At 46.3% G+C, this 15,456-nt stretch overlaps 1 protein-coding gene across 7 annotated transcripts in view; it reads right to left on the bottom strand.

The window, feature by feature from the left end:
* Positions 1-15,456, bottom strand: part of LOC112257620 (acetyl-CoA carboxylase) — a 51,413-nt gene that overhangs the window by 11,332 nt on the left and 24,625 nt on the right. For all 7 annotated transcript variants that reach the window (XM_024431322.2, XM_024431324.2, XM_024431325.2 and 4 more), the window contains 16 exons: positions 14,449-14,664; positions 14,172-14,327; positions 13,831-14,055; positions 12,709-12,864; positions 12,034-12,180; positions 11,574-11,843; positions 11,165-11,262; positions 10,800-10,920; positions 10,099-10,209; positions 5,173-5,316; positions 4,885-5,005; positions 3,881-3,977; positions 3,018-3,114; positions 2,775-2,910; positions 2,500-2,677; positions 1,615-1,727 (listed from right to left, as the gene is read on the bottom strand). In XM_024431322.2, the coding sequence (XP_024287090.2) occupies positions 1,615-1,727; positions 2,500-2,677; positions 2,775-2,910; positions 3,018-3,114; positions 3,881-3,977; positions 4,885-5,005; positions 5,173-5,316; positions 10,099-10,209; positions 10,800-10,920; positions 11,165-11,262; positions 11,574-11,843; positions 12,034-12,180; positions 12,709-12,864; positions 13,831-14,055; positions 14,172-14,327; positions 14,449-14,664 (2,386 nt within the window). The remainder of the gene's footprint in view (positions 1-1,614; positions 1,728-2,499; positions 2,678-2,774; positions 2,911-3,017; positions 3,115-3,880; positions 3,978-4,884; positions 5,006-5,172; positions 5,317-10,098; positions 10,210-10,799; positions 10,921-11,164; positions 11,263-11,573; positions 11,844-12,033; positions 12,181-12,708; positions 12,865-13,830; positions 14,056-14,171; positions 14,328-14,448; positions 14,665-15,456) is intronic.

Raw genomic sequence — 15,456 nt, 5'->3', positions numbered from 1 at the left:
ATAAATGAGAGCGCCTGGGGAATGGGAGTGGAACTAGGGGCTGCAGGGCTAACGTTAACCTCTACATCACCAGAGGAACAGAGGAGGAGTAGGATAAGGGTAGGGCTAAAGGCTATAAGAACTGGTCATCTAGTGCATTCGGAACAGAGAATAAAAGGAGCAGGTTTCTGGGCGCGGAAGAATAGATTCAAGGCATAATGTACAGACAAGGGTATGGTAGGATGTGAATACAGTGGAGGTAAACCTAGACATTGAGTGATGAGAGGTTGTGTCTCTAGAGGCACCATTTAAGCCAGGTGAGGTCACCGCATGTGTGGGGGGTGGAACAAAAGGGCTACACTCAGCTAAGGCATATTGAGCAGGGCTGGAGGCTCTACAGTGAAATAAGACAATAACACTAACCAAAACAGCAATAGACAAGGCATATTGACATTAGGGAGAGGCATGTGTAGCCAAGTGAGCATAGGGTCCAGTGAGTAGCTAGGCGAGCTAGAGTCAAGGCGATTCAGTCAGCTAGCGGGCTGGGGCTAGCAGATGGGCCTCAGGGGGACGTCTCAGCGGAAGAGCCTGTTGAAAACCCCTAAGACGGTTACATCGGCAGAGCAGTCGTGATGGATTGGCGGTGCTCCGTGTCAGCAGTAAAAGGATCCAGGCCAATTGGCAAAATAGGTATTGTAGCCCAAGAATTGGCTGATGGACCTCTTCAGCTAGCCGGGAGATGTGCCTAGTTCGAGGCTAGCTCCAGGCTAACTGGTGCGTGCGCCGGGACAGAGACGTTAGCCAGGAGTAGCTACTCGGATAGTAGCTAGCTAGCTGCGATGATCCGGTGTAAAGGTTCAGAGCTTGCGGTAGTAATCCGGAGATGTGGTAGAGAAAAAGCAGTCCGATATGCTCTGGGTTGATATCACGCTGTGCAGACTGGCAGGAATTGACCGGGCTGAGGCTGGCTGATGTCCGAGTTAACAGTGATGACCGCATGACAACAGGAGTGTTTAGGTAAGAAGCTACACTCCATTAGCATGGTGTTGGTTTTATGCTATAGTGTGTAAGCGCCACTCATTATCCCAGAGTTGGTTGGTTCTTTATGACTGAGTGCAGGCTCAGCTCTCTGTTTCACTGTCTGTTTTGCTACACTGTTCTTCAGAACCTCTGGCTGCTGTGCTACCTGTCAGCAGAGATTGATTTCTGTCAGAGCCAATCGGTCAGCATCCCCACCACAGCCCCTAGAGGACCGGCGCTGGCCCATTGCTCCATGGTGCTCCCGTGAGCCCAGAGGAAAATCAATAAGCCAGAGTTGGGTGGGGGGGGAGCAGGCCCTGCTGATTGATCTGGCCCTGCCGTGATTGACACATCTCCCCAGGGAACAGAGCAGGGACGATACGATCACCCTCAGATAAAGAACAAGAGTGACAGGGAATTACAGCACACATACTCCGCTAGATATTACCATCCCTCCCTCACAGAGAGATTGAGAAAGAGAGAACGCAAAGGAGAAACCGAAAAAGAGAGTGTATGAGAAAGGGAGAAGAGCAGTTGTGAATGAGTTGATTATTTGCAAGAGAACGGCAGTGTGATTTAGAGAAATTAGGAATAAAACGAGATTATCTTACTCACCCAGTCTCTCTGCCAGGCCCATGTAGACCGGGTCCACCCTCCTCATAGTCTTCACCAGGTCCTTCTTCCTGAACTTGATCTCTACCGTTCCCTCTGGCTCCAACACCCCACCACTGTAGAACAGAGGACATCTTCAACACAGCACCCAAACATCACTGACTAAACACTATTACAGTAGAAGCAGAAATCGGTCTGGAAAGTGCTTTGCTAAATCACATTTTATTTGTCACACGCGCCGAATACAACATGAAATGCTTACTTACTACAAGCCGTTAACCAACAATGCAGTTCAAGAAATAGAGTTAAGAAAAGATTTACCAAATAATAAAAATACAATTAAAAACAAAAAGTAACAAATGAAAATGACAAAACAATAATGAGGCTATATACAGGGGGAACAGGTTAGTCAAGGTCATTTGTAAAGTGACTATGCCTAGATAACGTAAATAGTCTGGATGACCATTTGATTAATTGTTCAGCAGTCTTATGGCTTGGGGGTAGAAGCTGTTAAGGAGCCTTTTGGTCCTAGACTTGGCGCTCCAGGTACTGCTTGCCTTGCGGTAGCAGACAACATTATATGGCTTGGGTGACTGGAGTCTGACCATTTTTTTGGGCCTTCCTCTGACACCGCCTAGTATATACAGTTGAAGTCGGAAGTTTACAAACACCTTAGCCAACTACATTTAAACTCAGTTTTTCACAATTCCTGACATTTAATCCTAGTAAATATTCCCTGTTTTAGGTCAGTTAGGATCACCACTATTTTAAAATTGTGAAATGTCAGAATAATAGTAGAGAGAATGGGCCCCAGTGTTGAGGATCAGCTTGGCAGATGTGTTGTTGTTGCTTTCCCTTACCACCTGGGTTGTGTTCAGAGAAACTCACCGACTGTCCTTGTCAGCATACATCTCCATGTGGCGGGGGTTGATGGTGGGGTCTATGACCACCCAGGACCCTCCTCTGAGCTCTGCCTGGGGAGGGATGTACACCAGAACAGGCTGGCGGTACTCTCTCAGCCCATCCACGATGTAGGCTCCAAACTTCAGCACCTGGTCATACATGTCTGAGGGAGGCACAGGAGTGGGATTTTATATATCAGACTGAAAACCCACAGACACAGGTATAACTAAGATATTTACAAAACATCTGTTATCTGGTACCTTTCATGCCCCCAGAGAAGCCCCTCCAGTTGGCGAACACCATGAGAGGGAGGCCCTCTCGGTTCAGATCCTTGATGGCCTGTGACGTCTTAAACGCAGAGTCAGGGAACCACACTTGGCCTGCCTGCTGGATGATCTGAGGATAGGACAACAGTTACAGTAAGTGTGTGTGTATTTCTCTGTGTTCATGTAAAACAACCTGAATTAGGACACAATATATTGTAGGTATTGAAAGGATGTTACCTTGGCTTCAGAGTCCAGGTTTGCTGGATCGGCTGGGATTGACAGCTCCACAGATCTAGTTTCCACAGCAACCACTCCAGTAGGTATGCCACCTAGCCTGAGAGAGAAGAGGGTCATATCAGGACAGGACACACAACTATGAAACTGAAGGCTGATGGGAGGGTCGCTCCACCAAACGAGTACCTTTTGGTAGTGTAACTTTGATTAAAAAAAATAAAATAAAAATCCCCTCATTTGAACATTGTCATAAAGAGCACATGTTCAACTTATTAAAAAGTATGTTTTCCCATCTCAAGAGCTTAAATAAAATGTTTTTAAAAAATCACTATAGTAAGTGCCTTTTAAACAGATAGTTTGGGATTTTAGCAAGGAATCCCTTTACTTCCCAGAGTCAGATGAACTCATGGATACCATTTGTATGTATCTGCATCCAGTGTGAAGTTAGAGGTAGTTTCGCGAGCCAATGTTAACTAGCACATGCTAGCTGTACCCAAAACCTTCTAGCCTTTGTGCTAAGCTAATTAGCAAAACTTCAACTTCCCTCATGCTGGACACAGATGCATAAAAATGGTATCCACGGGTTCATGTGAAAAAAGGCTAGAAGGGTTTCAGTACTGGAGAATGTAGATCAACTTGCATGACCTTCAGAGGAAAGATCTCAGGCCACTTAATATATTTCCTGCATGGCTCAAACAAGATTATGTTCTATATCTACATACATTCAACAAATTATGTTGTGACCAAGATGACCATTGAAGCTCTGCGGACACTCGAGAATGACTTGGTCTTAATGCTCTGGTATGTTTGACAAAGGACTAAGTGTCTATATTGCTTAGAAACAGTGGAGTGATGTGGTTCCTTACCTGGCTCTGCCCACCACCACACTCTGAGCCCAAGGTTGCATGATCTCCATGAATGAGCCATGGTCAAAGAACCCACTTTGCCACGGGCCCTTTGGAGCTGCAGAAAGAGAGAGGAGGGCGAGAGAGTTTTAATAATTGATTATTACAAAGTAAACATCTGTAAATGAGAAATACAATTTGCCCATATTTGGCAGAATAATATATTTTTCCCTCCAGATGCTGACCATACACTCATGTCATATCCATGCGGCCAAAAGCAGAGTTTGTTTTATATTTTGAACAGGGATCTCTAATCTTCAGACGGATGAGGCTGCAAAGAGCCTTGCTCAGCTCTGCTGTTCCTGGCAGACAGAGGACAGGGCTAGTCCAAGAGGTTACCATTCAATTAAGCCTCCCCGCTCATCACAGCTTTAGACATGGACTGCTGAAACATGGCCTTGCGCACCACAACTCAGTCGCTTCCTCTGCCCAAAGTTGTAATTACACTGATATGGAATCTGCTCGGTCCTGACCATGCATGTAAAACCTAAGCCATCCATCTCCACCTCTTCATCCACCCAGCGAGCCCAGAATTCACAGTGTCTCACAGTGTCTGAATGAGGAATATCCCCCCTACATCAAGCCTATAACCCTCTCTAACAGTCAGGAATTAGTTTAACCCCTGACCTCAGGGAGATCTGCCCAAAAGATTAGCAGCGCATATCACATGTCAACCTTTAAATGACAATCAGCTGTTGTTCCACACCTGCTGAGGCAGCACGCGTGAGACTGGATGAATGACTACTGTACACGTGAGTTATTATTATAACAATAAGAGAGAATAATAAGATCCTTTATTGCACAGCGATGGAAAGATTAGATAGAGTTGGTGATGAGTGGGGTACAAAGTTTACAATATGTTGTAAATGAAAAGTAGTTCTCTCATTTGTGGGGTACTGTAAAATGTTGAAGAAATATTAATCTGAGGAAAAAAAAAAAAATCAATAAAAATGGGGGTTACTAACTTTGGCCGGGGCGTCCTGCCAGCATCCAGCGGGGGTCATAGGGAGCCTTAGTGGGCATAAACTCCACCAGCCGGTCTATGGGGTCCTTGGCATTGATGATGGGCACAGGACTAGAGCGGTCCTATGGGGGACAAACGTTCAAGAACTCGTAGAAAAAATGTAAACATTGCCTCTGAATTTAACACAGCTTCACTGTGAGTAGCTAACAGCATAAAGGTACATTTGCATTGGTTAAGCCTAAATTAATGGACAGTGGAATACATGTTGACAGTAAGAGCAGATGGTTACCTTGGGCATGTAGGAGAGCCAGTGCAGCAGCATGTGGACTCCCTCAAAGTCATCACACACAGTGCTGTGTGTCACACCGTTGTTGTGCATGATCTGAATCCCACCCAGCTGGTTGTTGGAGGTGTACACCTCTCTACCCAGCACCTACAGGATAGAAGATGGGGGTGATGTCATTCTGTATAACAATCACTAATTCTTCCTTGGTAGTGTCAAACCATGTAATCCAATTTCCCTACAAACCGAGAGACCTCCAACCATATGTAGACACTAGATATACAATAATAGGTATTTTTATGTTGAGACCCCCATTCTTCTCCCTACAGGGCATAGTGAACCAAGCCCTTTGAAGCTTAGGGCCGAGGATAAAGGGTGGTGTCACCGGGGCTCTGGTCCCTGGCGCTGTGGATCAATAGGATGACACACATCTGAAAGGGGACAGGGACCCCCCCCTGCTCCCCACCATGGCACCGCCTCATCAATACTGTCGATCGGTGGCTAGGGATCACTGCATCACGGCGGTCACGGAGGGCCGCTAGCATCCAGCGCTCTCCCTCCCAGGGGTTATTTGTAACCTCCAGAGTGAATTAATACCCGAGGTTTCTCCTCCCCGACACAATCGACAGGAGCTGTGACAAAGAGCTGCCCGCCCGCACCGCACACTGCATCACAGCCAGTTTATGAGCACGCACACACAAAAACACATGCTCACACACAGTGACTAGCATGTGTATGAGACTGCCTGTATGTGTGCGTGTATATTGGTTTATTGTGCGTCTCTTGGTGTGAGAGGCTAATGAAGGATGGCATGGACCCATTAACCTCCCCACACACACGGCCGTGCAGGGGACACAGTCCCGTAAAACACAGAGGTGCTCGTTGATCACTCAGCTCTCACCGCTTCACCATCATTTACTTTCTCTGTTCCCATTAATGGATATGTCCCTGGCTACAAATCCTGGGTGCCCTCCTAAAGCTGTCAGGCCAGCCCGTGGCCCCGGGAAGCATTGCAGTCACCTTGACAGGCAGACACAGGCCCACTGTGCCACCGGGCTGGGCCTTGGTTCATTAACATTCCACAGCAGAGGGAGAAAAGAGGTATGGTGGAGGCACGAGAGGGACGCAGGCCCTTTTAGTGGCCCACTGGGATATTTGTACCAGTAGTTACTATCCAGTCACCATACAAATAGGAGAAAGATGTCCATCAGTGAATGAAATGAGTGTCTTTAGATGACAGACTATCTACGGCTTTGGTGAACCAGGGAGTCGATGGGGATTAATATGAAGGCAAGGTTATAGTGAATGTCTAGGTCCCTTTTTCTGCCATATTATTGTTGAATGGACAGTCCATCATTGTGACATCCATTTGGGAAAAACTATAGATTTACCGCTGCACTGGTAGATGTATACATTCTCAGTGAATCTATAGTTTCCCATTTAAACATTTACTGTAACACAATACATTTGTAAAATTGTGATATATTACATAATCTTCTGATGATTCTCTAGCATCCGAACACACACACACACACACTTGCAGCAAAACCTGCAAATGGAAACGATCATGTTGTGTTTTGTCATGTAATTTATTATAAAGTCATGTTAATGCTGAGACTGAGGAGGGATAATGGGAAGAGAGAGAGGCAGAGAGATGGGGAAAGCAGTGGGTAGTCAGTGCTAGTGGAGCCCTGAGAGAGAGAGGCAGAGAGATGGGGAAAGCAGTGGGTAGTCAGTGCTAGTGGAGCCCTGAGAGAGAGAGAAAACAATCTGCTTCAGCAAAACTTTTCATTCTGATTGGAGACAAATGATATGGGTGTCCTTCGTCCCAGCAGCAGCCTCAGGCATCACGCTGCTATTTCTATGCAAACAACAACTTGACACTTCTCTTTCTATTATTCCACCAGGAGCTGCAGCAGTATGACTGGGGAGAGGAGGGGGGGTTCAACCACAGAACAAGGGCGAAAAAGGCCTGATCACTGAGGTGGAAAACTGCACTGAGTGAGAGAATAATATGGGATCACAAAACACCATTATAATTTGTATTGTTGGATTCAAACATGATGCAGTCTTTCTGCCTCTATACTATTTCAGAGGGAGGTCTCTTACAGGATATCTATCCAATGGCCAACGCTCTGTTCTTACAGTATACAGTAACAAAACTACACACTTTGTCCTCTTCCTCAAATTAACTGCAAAATAAATGGCATGACAGACTAATACATATTAATAGTGAAATTCCAAATTAAAATGAAGATGCGTTAATTGCATCAACTAAGGAACAATCTGTGCGTCACAGCACAGTGCACACATGAACATCACCTATTCTTTAAAAAAACAGGACAATTAAAAGAGTATAAAATGCCCTTCACAGTATCCGTTTTAAAAATGGTTCATTTAATTATGTGTGGTCTTGTTGTTAGTGATGCATGGTGGAGTGCTACAGCTGAATATACCTTTTATTCGTCAGACAAAGAACCAATGTCCCTTTGCAGACGCTGCACTGCAACCAGAGGAAAAAATATATATAATAAATAACTCTAGACCACAAAGATCTCCCTGCCCTTCATTTGGCAAATCTGACCATAATTCTATCCACCTGATTCCAAGCAAAAACTAAATCAAAGTACCTGTGACTCACTCAATACAGAAGTGGTCAGATGTGGCTGCTACACCACAGGACTGTTTTGCTAGCACAGACTTGAACATATTCCAGGATTCATCCAACGACATTGAATAGTATACCACTTCAGTCATGGCTTCATCAGTAAGTGCATCGACAACGTCGTCCCCACAGTGACCGTACGTACATATCCCAACCAGAAGCCATGGATTACAGGCAACATCCGCATCGAGCTAAAGGCTAGAGCTGCCACTTTCAAGGAGCGGGAGACTAATCCGGACGCTTATAAGAAATCCCACTATGCCCTCAGACGAACCAACAAACAAGCAAAGAGTCAAAACAGGATTAAGATTGGATCCTACTACACCGGCTCTGGCGCTCGAATGTGGCAGGGCTTGAAAACTATTACGGACAACAAAGGGAAACCCAGAAGTGAGCTGCCCAGTGACACGAGTCTACCAGACAAGCGAAATGCTTTTTATGCTCGCTTCGAGGCAAGCAACACTGAAGCATGCACGAGAGCACCAGCTGTTCTGGATGACTGTGATATAATGCTCTCATTAGCCAATGTGAGCAAGACCTTTAAACAGGTCAACATTCACAAAGCAGCGGGGCCAGATGGATTACCAGGACATGTACTCAAAGCATGCACAGACCAACTGGCAAGTGTCTTCACTGACATCATCAACCTCTCCCTGATGGAGTCTGTAATACCTACATGTTTCAAGCAAACCATCATAGTCCCTGTGCCAAAGGAAGCGAAGGTAATCTGCCTAAATGACTACCGCCCCGTAGCACTCATGTAGCCATGAAGTGCTTTGAAAGGCTGGTCATGGCTCACATCAACAGCATCCTCCCTAGACCCACTCCAAAATTGCATACCACCCCAACAGATCCACAGATGACGCAATCTCAATCGCACTCCACACTGCCCTTTCCCACCTGGACAAAAGGAACACCTATGTGAAAATGCTGATCATTGACTACAGCTCAGGGTTCAATACCATAGTGCCCACAAAACTCATCACTAAGCTAAGGACCCTGGGACTAAACACCTCCCTCTGCAACTGGATCCTGGACTTTGACAGGCCATCCCCAGGTGGTAAGGGTATGCAACACATCTGCCACACTGTTCCTCAAACTCAGGGGTGTGTACTTAGTCCCCTCCTGTACTCCCTGTTCACCCACGACTGCGTGGCCAAACACGACTCCAACACTGTCATTAAGTTTGCTGACGACACAAGTGGTAGGCCTGATGCCTAACAACGATGAGACGGCTTATAGGGAGGTCAGAGAACTGGCAGTGTTGTGCCAGGACAACAACCTCTCCCTCAATGTGAGCAATACAAAGGAGCTGATCGTGGACTACAGGAAAAGGTGGGGCGAATAGGCCCCCATTAACGTCAACGGGGCTGTAGTGGAGCGGGGTCGAGAGTTTCCAGTTCCTTGGTGTCCACGTCACCAACGAACTATCATGGTCCAAACACACCAAGACAGTCGTGAAGAGGGCACAGCACCTTTCCCCCTCAGGAGACTGAAAAGATTTGGCATGGGTTCCCAGATACTCAAAAAGTTCTACAGCTGCACCATTGAGAGCATCCTAACCAATTGCATCACCGCCTGGTATGGCAACTGGTCAGCATATGACCGTAAAACTCTAGAGGGTAGTGTGAACGGCCCAGTACATCACTGGGGCCAAGCTTCCTGCCATCCAGGACCTATATACTAGGCGGTGTCAGAGGAAAGCCCATAAAATTGTCAAGACTCCAGTCACCCAATTCGTAGACTGTTTTCTCTGCTACTGAACAGCAAGCAGTACCAGGACGCCAAGTCTCGGACCAAAATGCTCCTTAACAGCTTCTACCCCCAAACCATAAGACTGCTGAACAATTAATCAAATGGCCAATTACATTGAACCCCCCCCAATTGTCTTGTACACTGCTGTTACTCACTGTTTATTATCTATGCATAGTCACTTCACCCCTACCTACATGTACAAATTACCTCAACTAAGCTGTACCCCCGCACATTAACTCATTACCGGTACCCCCTGAATATAGCCTGGTTGTTATGTTATTGTGTTACTTTAGTTTATTTGGTAAATATTTTCATAACTCTTCCTGAAATGCACTGTTGGTTAAGGGCTTGTAAGTAAGCATTTCACAGTAAGGTCTACACTTTTTGTATTTGGCGCATGTGACAAATAAAGTTTGATTTGAACACTGCATCCAAGCAGAATCTCTCTCGGTATTTCAGTTGTGTGTGCCATGAGGTACAGCTAGGACAGGGGGAGTGATACTGGTCCTTACCTTGTTGAGTGCTCCAGCCCCAGTGAGGATGATGTGGGAGTTTTCCACCTGGATGGTCCTCTGACCCAGCCTAACCAGGTAGGCTCCGATCCCGATTGCTCGACAAGTCACCTGGAGAGAGAAGTACACAGCCTGGTTAGGAAACCACTGGTCAAGTGCATGTCAGTGATCAGGGTAAACCGATCCTTAGATTTGCCATCCTCTGCCTCAGATTCCCCAGTACTTCTGTATACTTTTCAGCCAGTAGATCTAAAAATAGCCAAAGTGCATATCTGCAGATATACGTGCACCACGTCATTGCACGCTCTCTCTGCTGTGTTTGCATCTTGCTAGCTGTTACTCAAACCGCAAGGGACTGAAGCCCATTGGCTAGAACTCAAATTGTTACGGGTGGCAGAAAATGGCACGTCACAGCTTCCAGAAAAACATCGCTTTCAATATAGGGATTTCTTTGCTAATTGATGCAAGACAGTAATTCTGCTCATATATTCTACATGTATGAACTACACATTGACATCAATCACGTCTGAATCCATGTCTAAAAATATACTTAGTAGTCACCATAGTTCCAGAGCTGGTCTTTAAGTATTAACTTAGACATGAAAGACAGTTTCGAATTAAAGAGGTGTTAAGTCCACCATTCCTATAAGTGCTGTGCGTAGGCCTGTGTGTGTCGGTACATCCAGTGTGTCGGTGCGTACCAGGTTCATGGTGATGACCTGATCATAGGCCAAAGAGGACTCTCCAGCAATCATCCCAGAGCCCTTCAGGTTCTCCACCCCCAGACCCTCCTCCTTCCCAATGATGTCAGTGATCTTGTACCTGAACAAGGAAAGGCTCAGTCAGACATCCTGCCTTTCTCAGTGGAAATCATCACTTCATCCTTATTCCACTTCTCCCATTGTACAAGGTGCTTTTCATGTGTATTCATGCAGTCCATTGATTCTCTTAATTTGTAGATTTACAGTTTCTCCATTGACCTAATCCAGTGAGCTGGATGTATTCTCTGTATTGAATAGGGTGACAGTGAGTAGTAATATGGCTGAGGGTTAACGTCTGGACTCACCTGGACTCTCCCTCATCCTCTATGTGTTCACAGTGAACAGAATTCAGGGCTGACACCTTCTTGTAGTCCTGAGGGGTCAGGTACAAGTACTTGAATCCCTGGGGAGAGAAACAGACTTTGCATCAGCAGACTGCGAGGGACATGCATACGTACGTAGATTGATTGGGAAAAAAAGCTGCAAAGTACAACCCATGGGATTCCACATTAAAGCCAACATCACTTGTTTCCAACGTGGTCCCCAATGGAATACACCAATACAGACAAAACAACAGTAAATCCCTATAGTACAAAACAGCATCACAATAGAACCATCTGCTAACAGACACCTACAACACTAATCTCCAAATCAAAATAGTTTCAATTCTTCAATAGAAGGTCTACACCGCCATGCCCCCTTCTGCCAGCTGACCTTGTAGGGGTCTGCCGTGTCCTGCCAGGCTACATGGAACATGTGTCTAATCTCCTCTGCCAGGCCGATGCGGGCACCGCTGTTGGCAGAGATGTAGATACGAGGGATGCCACTCTCCCTGGACATCTCTGAGGCCTGCAGGAATAGCAGGTCCTCCTGCGGCCCAAACGAACCAATCTTGTGTGTGATGTCATTACTGATCACAATGATCTCACGCCCTGCAGGGTACTCCGGGGTCCTGATGGTCATCCGCCAGGCCACCATACCAATCTAGAGGGACACACACAGGTACACATTAATTTTTGTAGTCGAGACATTACTGTTGTATGCATTTTCACAAAGACAATACCCATGCAATACAATAACCTGGCAAACAGCTACTGAACAATCCTGCCAAAGAAACACAGAGACACCTACAGCTCAGAAATGAAACTGCAACTTTAAAAAGGAGTTACTTCACCTCATTCCCTCCTGGTAGACGGTTCATCTGCACCAGCTGTCCCTGTGGATCCAGGACCAGCTCAGTGAAAGTGAGCAGCTCAGAGGGCAGAGGGCATTTGGGCAGGTGGGCGAAGGCTTTGGTGGACTGCCACAGCTTCTTTAGAGCCTGGAGGAAAGAGGAGCCAGAGACACGAGGGACTGCTGCTCACTCTTAATATAACAAGCTTACTGGAAAGTGATAACATGCAGGGTTGAGGTCAATTACATTTTAATTCAGGTTAGACATTTTAATTAATGAATTGGACATTTCCCATTGTGAAATCTTAAATTTCATGCATTGGATTTCAACGGACTTCCTTAATTGACCGAGTTGAAATGCAGTTGACCCCAAACAGTGCTCCCGAGTGGTGCAGCAGTCTAAGGCACTGAATCTCAGTGCTAGAGGTGTCACTACAGACCCTAGTTTGATTCCAGGCTGCATCACAACTGGCCGTGATTGAGAGTCCCATAGGGCGGTGCACAATTGGCCCAGCGTTGTCCGGGTTAAGGTTTAGCCGGGGTAGGCCATCATTGTAAATAAGAATGTGTTCTTAACTGACTTACCTAGTTAAATGAAACAAAAACACATGATTGTATGTTTTTTATGTACACCATCAACGGAGACCACTGTGGGCCGTTGTGTCACGGCCCGTACCTGTCTGACCATCTCAGGGAAGTCATAGACGTAGGTGGTTCCCAGGGACTGGGCCTGGAAGCGTTTGGACTGCAGCAGGTCCTTAGTCACATATGGGGTGTTGATGAGCATGCCATGTAGAGGACCCTGCGTGTCCCCATATGCCTGGAACATGATCTGGAGGAGAGGGGACACAGAGTCACTCCCCACACACAGACACTAGCTGCCCTTTGCAGCACACACACAAAAACACAGAACCCAAATTGTAATGTAATGACAGACAGACGTCAGGCATGGACTGTATTCCAAGATAAACATGAAATGGTGAGAAAGGTGTTTAGAGTTGTGGAATCAGTTATATCTACATAGAACATGTTCTTTCAAATCCCAATCAGCTGTGCACATCGTCTGATTAGGTTCTTTGACTAGACCTGGTAACCTGAGCGGTCATTTCACTTTAGAGACAGGAGCATATCGACTCCTCAGAATGAGAACACAATAGAAGTCATTTTTTAAGAAAAGAAGCGTTAATCTAACACATCTGGCTATTGAGACGTTCTCATGGACCTACAGTAGCATAAGGTAAGAATAGGTCTGGCGTCACCGGTGCTTAAGTGTTAACGAATAAGGCTAAGCTCAATGCACCGGATCCTCACTTAGCACCATCTACCGCCTCCAAAATAGAACCCAGAGTCATTAAATGAATAAAGGAACCTGCCCTGAATACAAATGGGAAGAGTTACATTTCAGTATTTCTCTCTCAACTATGGTCCACAAGCAGGTTAAGAAAAATAATACCCCCACTACTACACTCTTAGCTTCTGCATATGCTCTCTGCCAATGACCATTTGATTTATGGATCATTTACCCTGGAATGGGATGACATACTGATGGCTGTTCTCCTATATAAAAGGAAAATATCATGATCACTGCTAGTCTTGTCCAACAGGCTGGCCAGACCACTTATAGAACACTCAGCTCCACTTTACACAGTGGACTGACTGATCCACAGTTGGCATATCAAGAACCAAGAGTGGCCCATTAAAAGGTGCATTCTGGGAGCTGAGGATTATGTATGAAGCTGCTTCCCCGGCCTGTGATTGGATGAGAGTGTGGGGCATGAGGGACATGAGAGTGCCCCACCTGTCGGTCTTTAGGCCCCAACTGTCCCGTACGGGAATCGGTGACCTCCTTGTACAGGCTGATGTCCAGGTAGTAGCCTGACTCGTTGGTGAGGAAAAGGCGGATGGGGATCTGTTTGCCTGTGGGCGTCAGCCGGATGTTGATCTTCAGCTCAGCCTGCAGGACCCGGAGCTTCCACAGCCTACTGCCGTAACGCATCACCATAGAGCGCACCGACTCCTCAATCTGAACATGGTTACACACAGTTCGTTATAAACATATACAATACCAAAACACATCACTACATGTACAAAACCAATGTACACAGTGCAGGTACAAGTCTTGGGTGTGCTACCACTGACCTTGGAGGGGTCCATGATGACGGTGGGGACAAAGTTGAGGAAGATGTGGTTGCAGTCGGTGCGTACGGTGGTGTTGTTGAAGGCCACCTCCAGCTCGTCCATGGCCTCCAGCAGCAGACGCTCTGCCTCGTTGTGGAGGTACTCAAAAGATGCCTCCTGGAGATAAGACACAGGACAGAAGCAGAGGTCAGAGGGGCACATTTTCATATACAAACTGAACAGGTGTAACAATCAAAACACACTCACACACAAAGCAGTGTGTCAATATTGCTCTCACCTTGGTGACCAGGTCTGAGTGACGGATGATGGCCCGGACAAAGAAGCGGTAGTCTGTGACCTCTATGCCCACCTCCACACGGGCAGCGCCCAGGTAAAGGTGCATCTTGTGGTTGGCACAGGGAATGGCGGTCAGGGCAAAGTTACGCATGCGGTTCAGCTCCAGCTGGAAGGCCAGCGCTGGCTCCAAGTGACGGTAGATCCTGTCCTCCTCAAACTGGAGACGCATGGTGACAGTCCGTTACATAGCAAGGCAGTCGCACAAGACACCGTCAGACAGCAGGACACAGCAAGATACGGTCACACCAACCAATGAGGGTTCAAGACATGGGAATGATCTTTCCTCAAGGCTTAGAAATGACAACCAGTTAAGGCTGTTCTACCATCATCCCCAATATTAATAGCTGCAGAACTCAGGGAACTTGGCTGTTTCAGGAGCATTTGGTTTGTATAAGAGTAGAGGGTGCCCGCCAGCCATACACTGCATTAAGTAAATTAAATCAAAGGCAATCTCAGCCTGCTAATGGGTGTAATTTCTCTTAAATGGAGACGTCATTAAATAGATAATTACGGTAATGAGTTTGTGGTGCCATTGTAGTGAGACTATCAGGGGCCTAGGCAGGGGATGAGCCGTCATTGATCATGTTAGAGAGACGTTCAGTGCCAAGGAAGGGGTGAGCAAGGACAGCAGAAAGGTACTTCTGCAACCATCTTATTCAAATTGCCTCACCTCAATTGTAGTCATTATGTGAAATTGACACTTGCCTAGTTGAAACTGGCTTACCTCTTCCACTGTAACTCTAGTCTACACATTGAGAAACATGGTCATTTGGGCTCATCTGTCATCTCAGTAATATATTCAGTCGGTGTTTGCACTTCAAATATGAATTCCCTCATCTTTCTGGGATGGATTCAACCCGTTTATTGACCACTACCGCTGAGCAGACCATTCCCTATTATTTAATGGTAGCCCATAAAGCCAATGTTCATATTGACACAAAGACAGTGC

This window comes from Oncorhynchus tshawytscha, linkage group LG09 (assembly GCF_018296145.1).
Source record: "Oncorhynchus tshawytscha isolate Ot180627B linkage group LG09, Otsh_v2.0, whole genome shotgun sequence".
In the NCBI taxonomy this organism is placed as follows: Eukaryota; Metazoa; Chordata; class Actinopteri; order Salmoniformes; family Salmonidae; genus Oncorhynchus; species Oncorhynchus tshawytscha.
This window is presented reverse-complemented; position numbering and strand designations above follow the sequence as displayed.